The 20,604-nt window shown below is 37.1% G+C and overlaps 2 protein-coding genes across 2 annotated transcripts; both read right to left on the bottom strand.

Moving 5' to 3' along the window:
* Window positions 1–9,361: 9,361 nt before the first annotated feature.
* Window positions 9,362–10,183, bottom strand: LOC148579395 (serine hydroxymethyltransferase 1, mitochondrial-like). The gene is made up of 3 exons (XM_088508766.1): window positions 10,113–10,183; window positions 9,757–9,881; window positions 9,362–9,483 (listed from the first exon to the last, which is right to left on the bottom strand). The coding sequence occupies exons 1-3, from the start codon at window positions 10,177–10,179 to the stop codon at window positions 9,427–9,429; spliced, it is 249 nt and encodes an 82-aa protein (XP_088364892.1). The 5' UTR covers window positions 10,180–10,183; the 3' UTR covers window positions 9,362–9,426.
* Window positions 10,184–10,197: 14 nt separating this feature from the next.
* Window positions 10,198–11,170, bottom strand: LOC148579394 (serine hydroxymethyltransferase, mitochondrial-like). Its single transcript, XM_088508803.1, has 4 exons — window positions 10,912–11,170; window positions 10,713–10,763; window positions 10,503–10,589; window positions 10,198–10,237 (listed from the first exon to the last, which is right to left on the bottom strand). The coding sequence occupies exons 1-4, from the start codon at window positions 11,005–11,007 to the stop codon at window positions 10,205–10,207; spliced, it is 267 nt and encodes an 88-aa protein (XP_088364929.1). The 5' UTR covers window positions 11,008–11,170; the 3' UTR covers window positions 10,198–10,204.
* Window positions 11,171–20,604: the final 9,434 nt, after the last annotated feature.

The raw sequence follows: 20,604 nt of genomic DNA, 5'->3' as shown, positions 1-20,604 counted from the left end.
AAAGAGCTTCTTTCTGGCGTTTAACGCCCAGATGGCTATCCTCACTGGCGTTCAACGCCCAGTGGATGCTTCTGTTGGGCGTTGAACGCCCAAAACAGACTTTTACTGGCGTTTTCTTGCCAGTGAGCTCTTTTTCTCTGTTTTGTGTGCAGAATCCTTCTGTAACCCTGTGAACTTATGCAATTGATTCTTTACCTTGTTATCAATGAAATTTATATAAACAAATAAAAATAAAAATAGGGCAAAATGCTTAGAGGATTGATGCCCCATGGCTGGGTTGCCTCCCAGCAAGCGCTTCTTTATTGTCTTTAGCTGGACCTTGCTGAGCTTTTAGTCTAGCTTCAGCCTTGAGCACTCTTGCTCAACATTGCCTTCAAGATAGTGCTTGATTCTCTGTCCATTGACAATGAACTTCTTATCAGAATCAATATCTTGAAGCTCCACATAACCATATGGTGATACACTTGTAATCACATATGGTCCCCTCCACAGGGACTTCAGTTTCCCGGGGAATAGCCTGAGCCTAGAGTTGAACAACAGAACCTTTTGTCCTGGTTCAAAGATTCTAGATGACAGCTTTCTGTCATGCCACTTTTTTTATTTTTCTTTATAAAGCTTGGCATTTTCGAAAGCAGTGAATCTGAATTCCTCTAGCTCATTTAGCTGGAGCAATCTTTTTTCTCCAGCTAATTTGGCATCAAAGTTCAGGAATCTGGTTGCCCAGTAGGCTTTATGTTCCAGTTCCACGGGCAGGTGACATGCCTTACCATAGACCAGTTGGTATGGAGAGGTCCCTATAGGAGTCTTGAATGCTGTTCTGTATGCCCACAGAGCATCATCCAAGCTTCTTGCCCAATCCTTTCTACGGGTATTTACAGTCCGTTCTAGGATTCTTTTTAGCTCTCTGTTAGAGACTTCAGCTTGTCCATTAGTCTGTGGATGATATGGAGTCGCCACCTTGTGGCGAATCCCATACCGGACCATGGCAGAGTAAAGCTGTTTGTTGCAGAAGTGAGTGCCCCCATCACTGATTAGTACTCTAGGGACCCCAAACCTACTGAAGATATTTTTCTGGAGGAACTTCAGCACTGTTTTAGTATCATTGGTGGGTGTGGCAATGGCCTCAACCCATTTTGATACATAGTCAACTGCCACCAGAATATAAGTGTTTGAGAATGATGGTGGGAAAGGTCCCATGAAGTCAATTCCCCATACGTCAAACAACTCAATCTCCAAGATTCCTTGTTGAGGCATGGCGTAACCATGAGGCAGATTACCAGCTCTTTGGCAACTGTCACAGTTACATACAAACTCTCGGGAATTTTTATAGAGTGTGGGCCAATAGAAGCCACATTGGAGGACCTTGGTGGCTGTTCGCTCACCTCCGAAATGGCCTCCATATTGAGATCCATGGCAATGCCATAGGATCCTTTGTGCTTCTTCTCTAGGAACACACCTACGGATTATTCCGTCTGCATATCTTTTAAAGAGATAGGGTTCATCCCACAAGTAGTACTTTGCATCAGTGATTAATTTTTTCTTTTGTTGCCTGTTGTACTCTTTGGGTATGAACCTTGCAGCTTTATAGTTTGCAATATCGGCAAACCATGGTATTTCCTGAATGGCAAATAAATGCTCATCCGGAAAAGTCTCAGAGATCTCAAGAAAGGGGAGGGACGTCCCTTCTACTGGCTCTATCCGGGACAGATGATCAGCCACTTGGTTCTCTGTCCCTTTTCTGTCTCTTATTTCTATATCAAACTCTTGCAGAAGCAACACCCATCTGATGAGCCTGGGTTTTGAATCCTGCTTTGTGAGTAGATATTTAAGAGCAGCATGGTCAGTATACACAATCACTTTTGATCCTACTAAGTATGATCTGAACTTGTCAATGGCATAAACCACTGCAAGTAATTCTTTTTCTGTGGTTGTGTAATTTTTCTGGGCATCATTTAAAACGCGACTAGCATAATAAATGACGTACAGAAGCTTGTCATGCCTCTGTCCCAATACTGCACCAATGGCGTGATCACTGGCATCACACATTAGCTCAAATGGTAATGTCCAGTCTGGTGCAGAAATAACTAGTGCTGTGACCAGCTTAGCTTTCAGCATTTCAAATGCCTGCAGACACTCTGTGTCAAACACAAATGGCGTGTCAGTAGCTAGCAGATTGCTTAGAGATTTTGTGATTTTTGAAAAATTCTTTATAAACCTCCTATAGAATCCTGCATGCCCCAGAAAGCTTCTGATTGCCTTAACATTGGCAGGTGGTGGTAATTTTTCAATTACCTCTATTTTCGCTTGATCCACCTCTATCCCCTTGTTTGAGATTTTATGCCCAAGGACAATCCCTTTAGTCACCATGAAGTGACATTTTTCCCAGTTTAAAACTAGGTCCACTCTTGGCATCTATTCAAAACAAGTTTCAGGTGATCAAGACAGGAGCTGAATGAGTCTCCATATACTGAGAAGTCATCCATGAAGACTTCCAGAAAATTTTCCACCATATTAGAGAAAATAGAGAGCATGCATCTCTGGAAGGTTGCAGGGGCATTACACAGCCCAAATGGCATCCTTCTATAAGCAAACACTCCAGATGGACATGTGAATGCTGTTTTCTCTTGATCTTGGGGATCTACTGCAATCTGGTTATAGCCTGAGTAGCCATCCAGAAAGCAGTAATAATTATGACCTGCCAGTCTTTCTAGCATCTGGTCTATGAATGGTAAAGGAAAATGATCCTTTCTGGTGGCTGTATTGAGCCTTCTGTAGTCAATACACATGCGCCACCCTGTAACTGTTCTTGTAGGAACCAGTTCATTTTTTTCATTATGAATCACTGTCATGCCTCCCTTTTTTGGGACGACTTGGACAGGGCTCACCCAGGGGCTATCAGAAATAGGATAAATAATTCCAGTCTCTAGTAATTTGGTGACCTCTTTCTGCACCACTTCCTTCATGGCTGGATTTAGCCGCCTCTGTGGTTGAACCACTGGTTTAGCATTATCCTCCAATAAGATTTTGTGCATGCATCTAGCTGGGCTTATGCCCTTAAGGTCACTTATGGACCACCCAAGAGCTGTCTTGTGTGTCCTTAGCACTTGAATAAGTGCTTCCTCTTCCTGTGGGTTTAAAGCAGAGCTTATGATCACTGGAAAAGTATCACCTTCTCCCAGAAATACATATTTCAGGGATGGTGGTAATGGTTTGAGCTCGGGTTTAGGAGGTTTTTCCTCTTCCAGAGAAAATTTCAGAGGCTCTTTAATCTGCTCTGAATCCTCCAAATCAGGCTGAACATCTTTAAAGATGTCTTCCAACTCTGATTCGAGACTCTCAGCCATGTTGATCTCTTCTACCAAAGAGTTGATAAGATCAACTTTCATGCAGTCTTTTGGTGTGTCTGGATGCTGCATGGCTTTAACAGCATTCAACTTAAACTCATCATCATTGACTCTCAGGGTTATTTCCCCCTGTTGGACATCAATGAGGGTTCGTCCAGTTGCTAGGAAGGGTCTTCCTAGAATGAGAGTAGCACTCTTGTGCTCCTCCATTTCCAGCACTACAAAGTCAGTGGGAAAGGTGAATGGCCCAACTCTGACGATCATGTCTTCAATCACGCCTGATGGGTATTTAATGGAGCCATCAACAAGTTGGAGACATATCCGGGTTGGTTTAACTTCTTCAGTTAAACCAAGCTTTCTGATAGTGGATGCAGGTATTAGGTTGATGCTTGCCCCAAGATCACATAAAGCTGTCTTGGTGCAATTACCTTCTAATGTGCATGGTATCAGAAAACTCCCAGGGTCTTTAAGCTTTTCAGGAAAGCTTTTCAGAATGACTGCACTGCATTCTTCAGTGAGGAGAACTCTTTCAGTTTCTCTCCAATCCTTCTTATGGCTCAAGATCTCTTTCATGAACTTGGCATAAGAAGGTATTTGCTCAAGTGCCTCTGCAAATGGAATCTTTATTTCAAGAGTCCTGAGATAATCTGCAAAGCGAGCAAAGTGCTTATCCTGCTCCTCTTTCCGGAGTTTTTGAGGATAAGGTATCTTGGCTTTATATTCCTCAACCTTAGTTGCTGTAGGTTTATTGCCTACAGAAGTGGTTGAAGAAGCCTTTTTAGAGGGGTTGTCATCAGCACTTGTGTGTGTCTGATCCCTCACTGGCAATGGAGTGCCAGAGTTAGAAGCTGGAGTGACGTTAGACGCCAGCTCCTCATCTGTTCCTGGCATTTGAACGCCAGAACTGTGCCTCTTTTGGGCGTTCAACGCCAGATCCTTGCTTGTTTCTGGCGTTGAACGCCAGTCTTGAGCATGGTCTGGGCGTTCAGCGCCAGCCTTCCACCCAACTTCTGGCGTTTTAGCGCCAGAATTATTTTTCCCTGGGCTCTTACTGTCCTCAGATGGATTTTGGGTGGTTTGCTCATTTCTTGGTTTCCTGCTGCCTTGAAGTGGGCATTTAGTGCTTTCCCACTTCTTAATTGAACTGCTTGGCATTCTTCTGTTATTTGTTTTGACAGCTGCTTCTTTGTTTGCTTTAATTGTACTTCCATGTTTATATTAGCCATCCTTGTCTCTTGTAGTTTATCCTTGAATTCGGCTAACTGCTTTGTTAGAAAGTCCAATTGCTGATTGAATTCAGCAGCTTGTTTTACAGGGCTGAGTTCAGCAGTTACTGTTTTAACCTCTTCTTTCATGGAAGGGTCACTGCTTAGGTACAGATGCTGATTCCTGGCAACTGTATCAATGAGCTCTTGAGCCTCTTCAATTGTCTTTCTCATGTGGATAGATCCACCAGCTGAGTAATCTAGAGACATCTGAGCTCCTTCTGCAAGCCCATAATAGAAGATGTCTAACTGAACCCACTCTAAAAACATTTCAGAGGGGCATTTTTGTAGCATCTCTCTGTATCTCTCCCAGGCATCATAAAGAGACTCATTATCTCCTTGTTTGAAGCCTTGGATGTCCAGCCTTAGCTGCGTCATCCGTTTTGGGGGAAAGTATTGATTCAGGAATTTTTCTGTCAGCTGTTTCCATATCCTTATGCTGGCCTTAGGTTGGTTATTTAACCACCTCTTAGCTTGATCTTTTACAGCAAACAGAAATAGTAATAGTCTGTAGACATCCTGATCTATTTCCTTATCATGTACTGTATCAGCAATTTGTAAAAATTGTGCCAGAAACTCTGTAGGTTCTTCCTGTGGAAGACCGGAATACTGGCAGCTTTGCTACACCATGATAATGAGCTGAGGATTCAACTCAAAGCTACTGACTCCAATGGAGGGTATGCAGATACTACTCCCATATGAAGCAGTAGAGGGGTTAGCATATGACCCCAGAGTCCTCCTGGACTGTTCATTTCCACTTAGATCCATGATGGAGAAAGGGAGATGATGTCAAATAAAAAAATTATTTTTATTTATTTATTTATTTATTTACTTATTTAGAAAATAAATAAATTAAAATAAAGTAAAAAAAAATTAGGTGAATATTTTCGAAAAAAAATTAAGGAGAGAGAAAGTGGTTACGAAGTTTTGAAAAAGATATGATTTGGAAAAGATTTTAAATTTTGAAAAAAATTTGAATTTTTAGAAAATAATTTTCGAAAATTTGTTTTAGAAATAGAGAGAAAAGATATTTTTGAATTTAGTGAGGAAACAGAAAAACAATAAAATAGCACAAGATTTAAAATTTTTTTGATCTAATGCTCCTAGTTTTCGAAAATTTTGGAGGGAAAACACCAAGGAACACCAAACTTAAAAATTTTAAGATCAAGACACAAGGAAAACTCAAGAACACTTTGAAGACTCACAAGAACACAAGAACATGAAGGAAGAACACCAAACTTAAAATTTTTTTTTTTTTTTAGAAAACCAAACTAAAATTTTCGAAAAACACAGAAAAATCAACAAGAAAACACCAAACTTAAAGTTTGGCACAGAATTTAATAGAAAAATTATTTTTTGAAAAAGATTTTTAATAAAACTGGTGCCCAATCATCAAGAACATAAACCAACGCTCTAGCCAATTGGGCAATAAATGTATCACTTGTTTTGAAGAAGGATATTTTTTTGAAAAGAAAATAAAAGACTCTGACCCAAAAGACAAAAATTTCCTAATCTAAGCAACAAGATTCACCGTCAGTTGTTTAAACTCAAACAATCCTCGGCAACGGCGCCAAAAACTTGGTGCACAAAATTGTTACTCTCTTACAATTTCGCACACATGACCAGCAAGTGCACTGGGTCGTCCAAGTAATACCTTACGTGAGTAAGGGTCGAATCCCACGGAGATTGTTGGCTTGAAGCAATCTATGGTTATCTTGTAAATCTTAGTCAGAAAGTCAATTATGTTTATCAGTTTAAATAGTGGAAAATAAAGGAGTGCGAATTAAATACTTGTTGTGCAGTATTGGAGAATATGTTGGAGTTTTGGAGATGCTTTGTCCTTTGAATCTCTGCTTTCTCCCTATCTTCTTCTTCATGCACGCACGTCCCTCCTATGGCAAGCTGTGTGTTGGAGGATCATCGTTGTCAATGGCTACCATCCTTCCTTTCAGTGAAAATGGTCCAGGTGCGCTGTCACCGCACGGCTAATCATCTGTAGGTTCTCGATCATACCGGAATAGGATTCGCTATCCTTTTGCGTCTGTCACTACGCCCAGCACTCGCGAGTTTGAAGCTCGTCACAGTCATCCAATCCCAGAATCCTACTAGGAATACCACAGACAAGGTTTAGACTTTCCGGATTCTCAAGGATGCTGCCAATGGATTCTAGCTTATACCACGGAGATTCTGATTAAGGAATCTAAGAGATATTCATTCAATCTGATGTAGAACGGAGGTGATTGTCAGACACACGTTCATGGATTGAGGAAGGCGATGAATGTCACGGATCATCACCTTCTCCATAATTAGGCGCGAATGGATATCTTAGATAGGAACACGCATGTTTGAATGGAAAACAGAGATACTTGCATTAATTCATCGAGGCACAGCAGAGCTCCTCACCCCCAACAATGGAGTTTAGAGACTCATGCCGTCAAAAGGTACAAAGTTCAGATCTAAAATATCATGAGATACCAAATAAATCTCTAAAAGTGGTTTTAAATACTAAACTGGTAACCTAGGTTTACAGAAAATGAGTAGACTATGACAGATAGTGCAGAAATCCACTTCTGGGGCCCACTTGGTGTGTGCTGGGGCTGAGACTAAAGCTTCTCACGTGCCTGGGCTATTTTGGGCATTCAACGCCAGGTTGTAACCTGTTTCTGGCGTTGAACTCCACTTTGTAACTTGTTTCTGGCGCTGGACGCCAGACAGCAGCATGAAACTGGCGTTGACCGCCAGTTTACGTCGTCTATCCTTGAGCAAAGTATGGACTATTATATATTTCTGGAAAGCCCTGGATGTCTACTTTCCAACGCAATTGAAAGCACGCCATTTGGACTCCTGTAGCTCCAGAAATTCCATTTTGAGTGTAGAGAGGTCAGAATCCAACAGCATCAGCAGTCCTTTTTCAGTCTGAATCAGATGTTTGCTCAGCTCCCTCAATTTCAGCCAAAAAATACCTGAAATTACAGAAAAATACACAAACTCATAGTAAAGTCCAGAAATATGAATTTTGCCTAGAAACTAATGAGAATAAACTAAAAACTAACTAAAATATACTAAAATCTATGTAAAATTAACCCCAAAAAGCGTATAAATATCCGCTCATCAATAACATATGAGATATTTACACCAACATTTTGCTCGAGACCTCCAACAAGCTTAACTTTGACGTGATAGCAATAGTAATATCTATCTAAAGATTGATCACATAGTAAAATAAGCCATTACCTCCCAAGTTCGACAAAAACAGCTCTTATTTGCAAAAATTCTATCAAGGAAATTACTAAAATAGAGGAATAGGAACATGCTGCTCAATTTTCCACCAATTTAACTACCATTTAAGCACAAGAAGACCATGATACTCCAAGCATAATGCACAAAGAGGAGAAAAACTTGAAAGAGCCACAACTAAGCCATTGAGCCATTATGCTTTTATTTGGCCTAATTTCCTTAAAGCTCAAGCTATTAGCTAAAGGCATATGATTTGTTTTATATCTTTATAAGTAATAAATTTAGATGGAGGAAATTTTTCACAGGATGTTGTGTGGTATACTACAATAGAAAACTTATAATGGCAGCAAGATAATTGTATAGAACAAAAACTTTAGAAACAAGGTATAAGTCAAGCCACCAAACACATTATAAATTGACTAACAGTGATTTATTGATCTTCAATAAACTAGAGTAAAAATAAAAAGTAAAAACCCTTATGGATTGATTAAATAAGAAAAGAAGCACGTGGAGTTGAATGAGTTCTCACCCATTTGCAGAATTTGTCCTAATTGAATGATAGTTGCTTGGTGCAGGGACTCCGTTAACAACATGACTTAATATGGCACCACCCATGGAGTCAAGATGTTAAACGTGAAGCATTTACACTCTTTCCTTACTTGGCTTGTTACTATTATGTGTTTAACCCAATACCAGATTGTGATCAATACATGTGCATCTAGCAAACACATGATAGAGAAGCTACTGTTATTTCACCAATCGTATTAACTGCTTTAAAATCTCCTTATAATTTTGGCAAGTTATTCAGAATAGAATGAATAACCAGCTTATTCAATTCAAATAACAAAGTCCCATTTAGATTATGTTATTATTATGCAGTGATCAATATCCAAAGCTGAATAAGAAAGTTAATCAACCCAAAGCTAAAATTAACCATTGTTTTTTAGTTTTTACTCACTATTTGCTTTACCTTTTCTCAGCACTCCTGCCAAAAAGGAAACGGATGCTCGTCATTATTTTTCATAATTTAAGGTCCTAATTGTCCAATTGCATAGAATCACTCAACACTCAATAGCCACATAAAAAAGGGGGGATAAAGTAATCAACTAAAAACAGCTTCGAAAGGACTCAACTTGAAACTTTTTGTGTATGGCTTAACATGGAAAAAAATTTAACTTTTTTTCTTAAATAAAAAATAAATATATTCCAAATCATTCACCTGTTGAATAAGTTCCCTCTGCAGGTATTTCCTATTAGAAAGATCATATTAGCACAAATAAAAGAATTAATATAAACCAACAGAAGCAATTACTGCATTTCTTACTATTTAATTCTTTTTATTTTTTCCACAGGAAAAAAGTAATTAATGTCATAGTCCTTTAAATAAACTCTTATTAACACAAGTGGTATACAAATATTTAAATCGAGAGTAGACTAATTTGAGGCAAATGGGGATTGGAAAATGTTTAATCACTCAGCAAGTGAAAAGTACAATTGAAGGTTATACAGAGACCATGATACAAGACTGCAATGTGCAAAAGTACCTGGTCATAGTCAATATATCTTGTGCTTTCATTCAGTCAGTATGGCATTGTCTCAAAAAATATAGAGACTACAGAAATCTTTTTGGTATCAGTCTGCATCATGACAATAGTGACTATTACTTTCTTATCCTTAATTGATTGTAACTCTATACAAATGTTAATAGACAAGAAATGCTCCCATTGCTGAAATGAAAATCCATTAATCAAAATAATCTTATGTTTCATAAAAGACTTCTAAGTTATTCTAGTGAATCTCATAACAGCTTTATTGGGGAGAAAAATGATAACAGTGATCATTGATCTATTTCCATATATCTAACTAGATTTTATTGAAACAGGTAAATGAGTGAGGGAAGTTGATAATACCTGGTATCCATGAGAAAGATGCCCTCCATGAGGAAGGTCAAACACCATGATTCGCTCGTGAGGTTTCAGCAATGCGGTATACACATGAAAATTTGCAGGTGAACCAGACAGAGGTTGCACATTTACTGCAACATTGGGGTAAGAGACACATAAGCTACATTTCCCTCTCTCTTGTTTTTTCTTTTTTTGATTCTTTTCCCCCTTCCTTTGGAAATTAAAACAACATATTGAACATAGAAATATTCACTGGAGAAAGTGTGAGATGTGAAAGCAAAGTCCTATGAAGCCAAAACAGGGAAATTTGTCCATATACAATGAAAAACAAATCAGGTACTATGTTAGTATTGTGTGATTACCTCCCCATTTCGCTGGATCCAACCGGAACGCTTCCAAGGCACGCTTCTGGCATAGTGTTTCAGCCATGTCAATATACCTGAAATAAGAAAGATCAGAAATTTTTTGAGGGTATGAGTTCCAGCCCCTTCACAAAAACAAAAACAAGAAGTCAATCCATATGTGTGGTGAAAACTGAAAAGCAAAACTCTACCATCATCTCATCAATCATCATATATAATAGGCAATAAAACATTCAATCCAATATTCCCCCTGGCTAGGAAGAATCATATCATGCAGCATAAACTCAGCAATATCAAATGTTTTGCATAAACTCAGATAGTTGGATAATGTTTTTCAAGATTTTCTATATCCCTGGCAAAGATGCAAGTAATAATAAACTAATATATTACCTTCCATTGTCTAGCTTTCTCTAGCTCAATTATATCAGCAATCTCAGGATCAACTTCCTCAAGTGAAGCATTCAATTGCTTTGGCCACTGCAAAGGCAAATCAATATATTACGATAGAAGTATGATTTTTCTTCCTTTCTGCTTGAAAGTTGAAACAATATGTATATCTAGATATGCATAATATTAACTGTAATTATATAATAAGCTTACTGAAACTCGGGATTTTTCTTTGTCGTAAACAGCTTCATCAAGTAAAGAGGACTACATTCAAAAGCAAGGGAAAGGAATGGCAAGTAGTTAATTGGTTAAGGTAGGGGAGCATAGAACATTATGAATATGAATATTTGTTATTATAAAGATAATAATATAATATAAAGCATATATGGTTGGAAATTTGATTAAAAAAGACCTTGTAGTAAACAATTGTGCCTGCACTAAAGAGAGGAGGTAAAGGCTTGTCCATGGAAGTTGAAAGCCTGCGAAGAAGCACCATTGCCATTGCCATCTCCAAGACACAAAACACAGGGTGTGTGTGTGTGTTGTTGTGTGTGTTTTTTCTCTTGTAACTTAGTTTACAGGTTTTGGTTGTTTTGTTTGTTTCTGTTGAGTTTTGATTTTGGTGGTTGGTGGCTCTTGATGATCCACTCCTTATTCCTTAGCCCCACTTCTGCTCCTGGATGGTTCATTGTCACCGCTACTAACAAAGTGTACAATAGTGATAAACAACCCTTACAAGGTTTACTACCAGCCAGCACAGAATTAAATGTCCATAGTGATCAAATTCCTACATGATTTGAAAAGTGTAAAATATTTATATATGCACCAATTATCTTGTGCAACTTATATTACTTGTTTAAACTAAATAACCCCTTCTTCATTACTTCCACCTAAACTTAAAATTTTAACAATTTCTTGTACAATCAAAATCAAACTCATCTTTCTTGTACTCTATTTAACAATTATTTTTACTTGTAGTTTTTAGCTTCCTTTGATCCTATAAAAATGTCTAAACATAGACCAACAATGCAAATTGAAACCACTATCAGCACCACCACATATAACAATTAATTAAATAAGTATGAAATCAGTTGCTGCTACATGTGTTCTTATGATTTTAGTAACCTCAGTAACTAGTTCTCAGGCTACAATTTCATCATGCAGTGATGTAATTAAGAACCTAAAGCCTTGTGTGAGTTACTTGATGAGTGGAATTGCTAAACCACTAGAACCATGTTGCTCTGGCATTAAAGCTCTTGCAGCTACTGCAGCAACCTCTGCTGATAAGAAAACTGCATGCTAATACTAAATTTAAACTAATTATTTCAAGGTCACAAACACTATTTAAGTTCAGCATGCTAATACTCACCAGATGAATGAAAAGATGATGTCTATCTTCAAGTGGTTCTTATTTAAGTAGCTTCCATCTTCTAAATAGTTCCAAATCTATTTATCTTCATCACCTGCATATAAAACAACCTGATTGTTAACAACTTCATTGTTCTCTAAAGCAAATAACTTAACAAAGCACAAAAACAAGTTTCAAGCTAATAAAAGAATTTGTGATATGTCTGCAAAAGAGATATGTCACATACAACAATGATTGAATAAATGCATAAACAAAAAAAATAAGCATTCAAGAAATTCATCAAACACGTGCTATGCAAATCAGTAAAGCACCATCCGAGAGCATATTTACAAATCAAAACCACAAAGAGAATGCAAATTTGTATACACGGATGTAAGAAAAAATCGAAGAAATTACATGAAGACCTTACCCCCAATTTCTGCTAACAAGGAAGAAAATCAAAACCTAAAATTACAGAAATAGAAGTATTAACAATTTGCAAAACAAAATATGAGTAATTAAAAGAAGAGAATGTGGATTTGTATATAAACCTAATTCAACGAAGATGGAGAAGGAAAAGTTTCACAGAGGACAACACGGTGGAGCAGGAAAAATCACACAGCAGATCCATCAATTGAAGAAACGTTGATGGAGGAGATCCAGCTGGAAAAAAAGCATTGATGGAGGACCTGCCGCCAGAGGAGAGCCTCGTGGATGAGATTGCATATCTCATGTTGCGATGGAGTTTCTTCCTGGTTTCTCACTTGGCGATGGAGGTTCGATTAAATAGCACAATCTTTATTAATGAAATAGAAGAATTTTTATATCAAAGCAGGTAGGTAATGGCATTTAAAACCGCCAGAAGCACCAAAAAACCGCTGCTTTCTACAAGAAAATTATGGCAGCTGCATAAACTGCCTTAATTTATGAATATAATGGCAATTTTATAGAAACGCAGTTATGTTGCTGCCATTTTGTGCTCTTTTTTTGTAGTGAATCGTCACACCCTATTGTATATTTAGAAGTTGCACATAAATCACTCTAAGTGTTTTGAGATTGGTACATCGGTGTTTATGACACTTTTGCAGCATTTTTCCCCTTTTTTTCAGGACTTAACATTTATTTATTTTTGTTTTGTCCGGGATTAACTTATTGAATGCTTAGCATTTTATTTTGTACTACTCATAGTGTGTTGTTTTGCGTAAAATTATTTTGCTTCAAACTTTACTTTTAGTTCGATTTTGATTTTAAACGAATGAAGTGACTTTTTTCTCGCGTAACCACCTGATTCATAGTAAGACTCAAAAGACTTTAAACAATTCAAATATTCAAGTAAGAGATTGCAAAAAAGAATTTTTGAATGATACGAATAATACAAGTGGAGCCTCATTAAAAACCTAATTTTCTAAGAAAAGAGTGCTCTTTATTCGACAAAGTAAAAGAAAGTTACTCGAAGTTGCTATCATCTCCTAAGAAAAGTACCCTTTTTAAATGCATTGCATTTCAAGTTCTCGGTATCTCGGTGACATCCAAAGTTTCTAGCTTGTATACTCCTTTCCCCAATGTTTCCTTCACTCTAAAGAGTCCATTCCAGGTTGGAGCCAGCTTATCCCATGTTCTCGGTACCCCGATATTAGCTTGCCTTAGAACCAAGTCCCCTACTTGAAAACTCCCGAGCCGGACTTTTGTGTTATATCTTTTGGCTACCCTTTGCTTCAGAGCTTGCTCTATTAGGTTAGCCATACTTCTGACTTTGTCAATTAAATCCAAGATTTTATGGGATACCAATGGCCCTAGAAGCATTCTCAGACTTGGCACTTCGAGTTTCACTGGGATTACCACTTTTTCACCGTAGGTGAGCTTGAAAGGAGTTTCATTGATGGTAGAGTATACTGTAGTTCGGTATGACCACAGTACTGACCATACCTCGTCGGCCCAAGAACCAAGATGTTGAGCACCCAGCTTATATCCATTTATTGGCGTTCAACGCCAGCTTTTGTGCCTCTTTGGGCGTTGAACGCCCAGTAAGGACCTCCTTACTGGCGTTCAACGCCAGAGATGGCTTACCCTTGGGTGTTGAACGCCCAGTAAGGACTTCCTTACTGGCGTTCAATGCCAGAGTATCCCCTTTAGATTCGACCTCAGCTTCTACAGTGATGGCCTTGCACTCTTTCCTTGGGTTTACTTCAGTGTTACTGGAAAGAGTGTTAGGAGGAGTCTTAGGGATTGTCTTGCTCAACTGACCAACTTGTACCTCCATATTTCTAATGGAGGACCTAGTTTCTATTATGAAACTGTGAGTGGTCTTAGAGAGTTCAGAGACTATGGTTGCTAAGTCAGAAAGGCTTTGCTTAGAAGTCTCCATATTTTGTTGAGCAGGTGGGAATGGTGGTCTGTTGTTGAACCTATTTTGGTTTCTTCCACCTTGATTATTGTTGAAGCCTTGCTGAGGCTTCTGTTGATCCTTCCATGAAAGGTTTGGATGATTTCTCCATGAGAAGTTGTAGGTATTTCTATAGGGTTCTCCCATGTAATTCACCTCTTCCATGGTGGGTTGATCTGGATCATAAGCATCTCCTTCATAGGAGGTGTCTAGAGTGCTGCCAGCTGCAGCTTGCATTCCAGTCAAATGCTGAGAGATCATATTGACCTATTGGGTCAAGATCTTGTTCTGAGCCAATATGGCATTCAGAGTGTCAACTTCCAGGACTCCTTTCTTCTGACCTGCTCGATGAATCCACATTTCATGATGTTTATTTGCTCTAATTGGGTGGATTTCATCAACTTTCCTTAAATTTATTCAATGAAATAGCTTGGTTTTGTAAACTCTCCATAAATTGTGCTCAAAAGTGAAAACATGTTTTTAGGCCCATATTTGCTAAATTTTATTCACTTTAATTCCATTTGATGCCTTGATGTGTTTGTTGAGTCATTTAAGATTTTAAAGGCAAATATGGATTGAAGAAGTGAGGAAGGAAAGCATGCAAAGTGGAAGAATTCAAGAAATGAATGATTTGGAAAGCTGTCAATCCTAACCTCTATGTACTAAATTGATCATAACTTGAGCTACAGAGGTCCAAATGAGGCGGTTCTAGCAGCATTGGAAAGCTAACATCTGGGACTTCAAAATGGTACACAATTTGCTATAGTGTAAATAAGCTTAAAGTGTGCTTTCGCACACAATTTATGCATACGCACAAGTCAGAAAATCAGCAAGTGTGCGTACGCGCACACCTGTGCATATGCACAGGTCTCAGCACGTGACCTCATTAATGCAATTCACTGGCTGCGAATTTTGGGACCCAAAACCCAATTTAACTTATTTATGAAGCTATTTCAACCCTAATTCAAGTGGAGGCAAGGGGGGAGTACTTAGTTTTAGGTTTTATCATATTTTTAGAGTAGTTTTCTAGAGAGAGAAGCTCCACCTTCTCTCTAGAATTTAGGTTTTCTTAGTTAGTTTCTCTTTAATTTCAGTCTTTAATTCTTGTTTTAATGTAGTTTCCTTTATGTTTTCATGCTCTTTTGTTTGGATCTTCCTCATTTCTCTTGTTATTTCCTTTATTTTGTCACTTTTATGTTATGAACACTTTTGTTAACTTTAATTTCATTTAATGCAAATTTATGTTTCCATGTTATTATTGCTTTCTTTAGTTGTTATTATTATTTTCTTGCATTTGGTAGCTTTAGAATTTATTATTTTTGCAATTTAATATGCTTTTATTTTCATGTACTCCAAGTGTTTGATAAAAATGCTTGGCTTAGTTTTTGCTTAGTTTTTCCTCACTCTTGGCTTGGAATTGAGGATTTTGGTGACCTTTGAGGTATTGATGTCCATTCTTGATTGATATATTAGAGTAATTAGTTGATTTGGTTTCCATTAACTCTATGCCTCCCATTAATAGAGTTGGCTAGGACTTGTGGACTGAGATCAACTATACCTATTTGACTTATCCTCGATGTAGGGTTGACTAAGTAGGATTAACTCTTCATAATCATCATGTGTTTGTGGTCAATGGCTAGGATAGGTAACCTTAGCCCTCAATCCATGCCAAGAGGTTTCTTAGCAATTGAATTTCCATTCCTTTTGATTAATTGCCTTTGAATTTAATTGCTTTCATTTAATTCCTTACATGTTTATTTACTTTCTTGATATTTACATTTCTTGCCTCTTGCCATCAACCCCATTCCCTCATAGCCAATAATTAAACACCTCATTTGCAACTCCTAGGGAAGACGACCCGGGATTTAAAACTTCAAGTTATTTTGGTTTGGATTGTGACAATCTTTTGAATTTAAAATTTGATTTGAGAATTAGGACTATACTTGCAACGAAGGAATTCTATTTTGAAAAATTCTAGATCAATACTAATTCTCTCGATCACTACCCCATTGTTTACAGGGTTTTTCTCAGAAGTGTACATGAACTAGTTGTTTGCAACCATTTCAATGAGTTCCTACGCCTCTTCAGGCATCTTCTTCAAGTGGAGTGATCCACCAATAGAATGGTCCAATGACATCTTGAACATCTAAGATAGACCATCATAGAAGATACCTAGGATAGACCATTCTGAGAGCATGTAAGGAGGACATCTCCTGATCAGTTGCTTGTATCTTTCCCAAGCCTCATAGAGGGATTCACCCTCTTTTTTTCTGAAGGTTTGAAATTTCACCCCGAGCTTGCTCATTTTATGAGGTGGAAAGAACTTGGCCAAAAAAGCATTGACTAATTTTTTCAAGAGTCTAGGCTTTCCTTAAGTTGAGAATCCAACCATATCCTAGCTCTGTCTCTAATAGCAAAAGGGAAAAGCATAAGTCTGTAGACCTCAGGATCCACTCCATTGGTCTTAATAGTGTCACAGATTTGCAAGAATTCAGATAGGAACTGATGTGGATCTTCCAGTGGAAGTCCATAGAATTTGCAATTTTGTTGCATTAGAGAGACTAACTGAGGCTTAATCTCAAACGTATTTGATCTAATGGCAGGTATGGAGATACTTCTTCCATAGAAATCAAAAGTTGGTGTAATGAAGTCATCAAGAATCTTCCTTGCATCTCCTCCATTATTCTGTTCGGCTGCCATGTCTGTATTTTCAGTTTCTTGTTCGAAAATTTCTGTGAGATCTCTTCCAGAGTGTTGTGTTTTAACTTGTTGCAAATGCTTCCTTATGGTCCTCTCAGGTTCAGGATCAAGATCAAAGAGAGGTTCTTTACCTTTGCTCCTGCTCATAAATAAGAAGAAAGAATGCAAGAAAAGAAGAAGAAAATGATTCTCTATGTCAGAGTATAGAGGTCCTTTGTTAGAGGAAGATAGGTCAAAGAAGAAAAAAAAAAGAAGATATCCTTTAATAGGGATACTTTTCGAAAATTTATAGAGTAAAAAGATAAGATATTTTCGAAAATAGAGAGGGAGAAGGAGATGAGATTTTTGAAAAAGAAGAGAGAGAAAGTAGTTAAGAGGTTTTGAAAAAGAAAAAAGGGAAGGGAGAATAAAAAGAGAATAAGATAAAACATGCAACTAGTTAACTAACAAGATTTGAAAATAAAAGATTTGATTTTGAAATTTAATTTTAAAAGAAATTTGAGATTTTAAAATTTAAAATTTTTAAAATTTGAAATAAAATGAGTAAGTTTTGAAAAAGAAGGAAGAGAAAATAAGTAACTAATTAAGAAAGATTTGAAGATAAGATAAGATAGAAGATTTGAAAAAAATTTGATTTTAAAATTTTGAAATTAGAAAGGAAAAAGTAAACAAGATAAGATAAGAATTAAAAAGATTTGGTTTTGAATTTTGAAATTGAAACAATATAAGATAAAGATTTGAAAAATATTTGAATTTGAAAAGATTTGATTTTGAAATTTAAAACTAAGATAAGATAAGATAATGATTTGAAATTTAAAGAAAGATAAAAAGATAAGATAAAGATTTGAAAAAGTTTTGAATTTTAAAATTTTAAAAGAAAGATAAGATAGGAAAGAATCAAATTAAAAGAAAAGATTTAAAAAGATTTTAAAAAGATAAGATTTGAAATTTGAAATTTGAAATTAAGATAAGATAAGATAATGAATTTGAAATTAAAATTTGAAATTTTTGAAAATTTTTTTGAAATAAAGATAGAAAAGATTTTTTTATTTTTTGAATTAATGAAAAAAGAGAAAAACAACCAAAAGACACCAAACTTAAAATTTTTAGATCAAAAGACACTTGTTTTTCGAAAATTGAAAAGAAAAACACTAAAAGACAGCAAACTTAAAAGTTTTAAGATCAAAACAAGAAACGAAACAAGAACAACTTGAATACCAAGAAAGAACACTAAGAGTAATTTTGAAAACCTCAAAGGAAACAAAGAACACACAAAGGACACCAAACTTAAGAATTGACACTAGATTCAAATAAAAGACACAATTTTTGAAAATTTTTTGGAAAAAAGATACCAAGAAAGTTCGAAACTTTAACAAGAACAAGAACAAAAGACTCAGACAAAAGACAAAGATTAATAAAGAAAAGAAAAGATTTTGAAAAATTTTTTGAAAAGAAAACAAAAGACTCAAAATAAAAATAAAAAGTACCTAATCTAACTACAAGATAATCCGGTAGTTTGTCAAATCCGAACAATCCCTGACAACGGCGCCAAAAACTTGGTGCACGAAACTGGCTTCACACGTTTCGCACAGAAAGACTGGCAAGTATACCGGGTCGTCCAAGTAATACCTCAGGTGAGTGAAGATCGATCCCACAGAGATTGTTGGTTTGAGCAAGTAATGGTTACCTTGCAGATCTTAGTCAGGCAGATAGAAAATATAGTTGTCACGAGAAAACGCATTAAACAAAATAATTAAATAAAACGTTACTAAATAGGTGTGAAATCTATGGTATGAGAATGGTTGAGGCTTTGGAGATGCTTATTCCTTCTGGATCAACTTTTCTCACCATCTACTCCAACTTCTGATTGATTCTTTCCATGGCAGGCTGTATATGATTAACGTCGGGTCAGCGGTCATTAATCTCCTCTGCTTCAGATCAAACGCTGGGTCAACAGTCATCCAATTTGAACAGCGGTGAAGCTCTAATAGTCTATTCCCTTGGTGATCCTACTCAAAGCACCACAGACAAGGTCGAATCTTTCAGATCAGAGAATCCTGTGTCTTGGGTTCTAGCCTATACCACAAAGGCCCTAATTGCCCCGCACCTCGGCTGAACTAATGTCTCGAGAAGCCCCCAATGAAGCCGTTGATTAGCTGTTTAAGAGATGTATAAACAAGCTTGTAGTTCAGTACTATCCCGTCAAGGACTCTCAAGAACCCATGTGAATAGGGATGACGGTCAAGTTACACTCCCAATTCGTTAGGATGAAGAATGAAGATACATCTTAGAATAGAATCAAGTATAGATTGAAGTAGAATAGTGATATTATTAATTCATAAGAATCAACAGAGCTCCTAACCTTAACCTTAGGAGGTTGGTGACTCATACTGTACATAATGGAGAACAAAAATAAAGTGGGGGAGGAAGAAATTTTTTTGTTTAAAAAGTCTGGGTGATCTCCTCCTATAAATACTAATCTGCCAACTAAGAATTACAGAAATAAGATAAACTAGTCTTGTAGTGCAAAAATCCACTTTCCAGGTTCACTTGGTGAGTGTTTGGGCTGAGCTAAGGGTGTCTCCACGTGCTAGGATCCCTTAGGGGAGTTGAACGCTGGCTTGGGACTCCCTTTTGGGCGTTGGACGCTAGCTGCTCCCTTTTGGGCGTCCAAAGCTAGGAATAGGACAGGTGGCTGGTGTTGAACGCAAGTTTTGGGCCTTCATTTCCGAAGCAAAGTATAAACTATTATATATTTCTGGAAAGCCCTGGATGTTAGCTTTCCAGAGCTTTTGAGAGTGAGCCATTTGTACTTTTGTAGCTCCATAAATGCTCCTTCGAGTGCATGGAGGTCAGATCTTGACAGCATCTGCAGTCCTTTCTCTGTCTCTGAATCAGACTTTTGCTCAAGCTCCTCAATTTCAGCTAGAAAATACCTGAAATCACCATAAAACACACAAACTCAAAGTAGAATCCAAAAAATGTGAATTTTCAACTAAAACCTATGAAAACATAATAAAACTTAAACAAACATAACAAAAACTATATGAAAGTGATATCAGAAAGCGTATAAAATATCCGCTCATCAGTTTCTTTCATCATTAGATCCATTACCACCTCCTTCACCATTCCTAGTTTGTTCGCTCCATCTCTTCAGCAGAAGCTTGCAAAGCAGCAGTCAGAGAATCAACTATATTATCTCACTCGCGCCCACGAGATGCCATTTGGGTCTTGTCCACACCGAACAATTGATATTAAGGTGATTAGTCTTAATATCTAAAGTCTAGTCCTTTGAATCTCCAAAGATAATGCTCATGAATATTTATGCTATATATGTCAAGTAGGCATCTTAAATAGTATGTACACATAGCCAGAGTATGCTCAGAAGCATAGTCAGTCCATTCTTCAGGCTCTGCGGGAACGAACTACTCCGATACCATAATGTAACACCTTACCACACAGAGTCTTTTGCTTAAGTCATAAAACAGAGGTGGTGAGGTATCACAACCTCTAAATTAAAAAAAAAAAAAAAATATATATATATATATATATATATATATATATATAGTTGAAAAAGTTTATAACTAGGAGCCTTTGAAGACAAGTCAAAACAAAAGCGGTAAAATGAAAAGCGCAACACTCGCGAAACGACAACGTAATGAAGTAGGATAAGA

Source organism: Arachis ipaensis, chromosome B10 (assembly GCF_059453495.1).
Source record: "Arachis ipaensis isolate K30076 ecotype BB chromosome B10, ASM5945349v1, whole genome shotgun sequence".
NCBI classification, from domain to species: Eukaryota; Viridiplantae; Streptophyta; class Magnoliopsida; order Fabales; family Fabaceae; genus Arachis; species Arachis ipaensis.
Note: the sequence above shows the minus strand (reverse complement) of the source record. Positions and strands in the feature narration are given on the sequence as shown.

Bases quoted from the DNA above. Each gene is read 5' to 3' on its own strand.
- LOC148579395 (XM_088508766.1), bottom strand. From the start codon at position 10,179: ATGGCTGAAACACTATGCCAGAAGCGTGCCTTGGAAGCGTTCCGGTTG. The intron at 9,882-10,112 runs GTAATCACACAA...CCAATGTTGCAG, and splicing joins GGATCCAGCGAAATGGGGAG to TAAATGTGCAACCTCTGTCT. The intron at 9,484-9,756 runs GTATTATCAACT...GTCATGATGCAG, and splicing joins ATCTTTCTCATGGATACCAG to ACTGATACCAAAAAGATTTC.
- LOC148579394 (XM_088508803.1), bottom strand. From the start codon at position 11,007: ATGGCAATGGCAATGGTGCTTCTTCGCAGGCTTTCAACTTCCATGGAC. The intron at 10,764-10,911 runs GTCTTTTTTAAT...TTTTGAATGTAG, and splicing joins GCACAATTGTTTACTACAAG to TCCTCTTTACTTGATGAAGC. The intron at 10,590-10,712 runs GTAAGCTTATTA...TTGCCTTTGCAG, and splicing joins AAGAAAAATCCCGAGTTTCA to TGGCCAAAGCAATTGAATGC.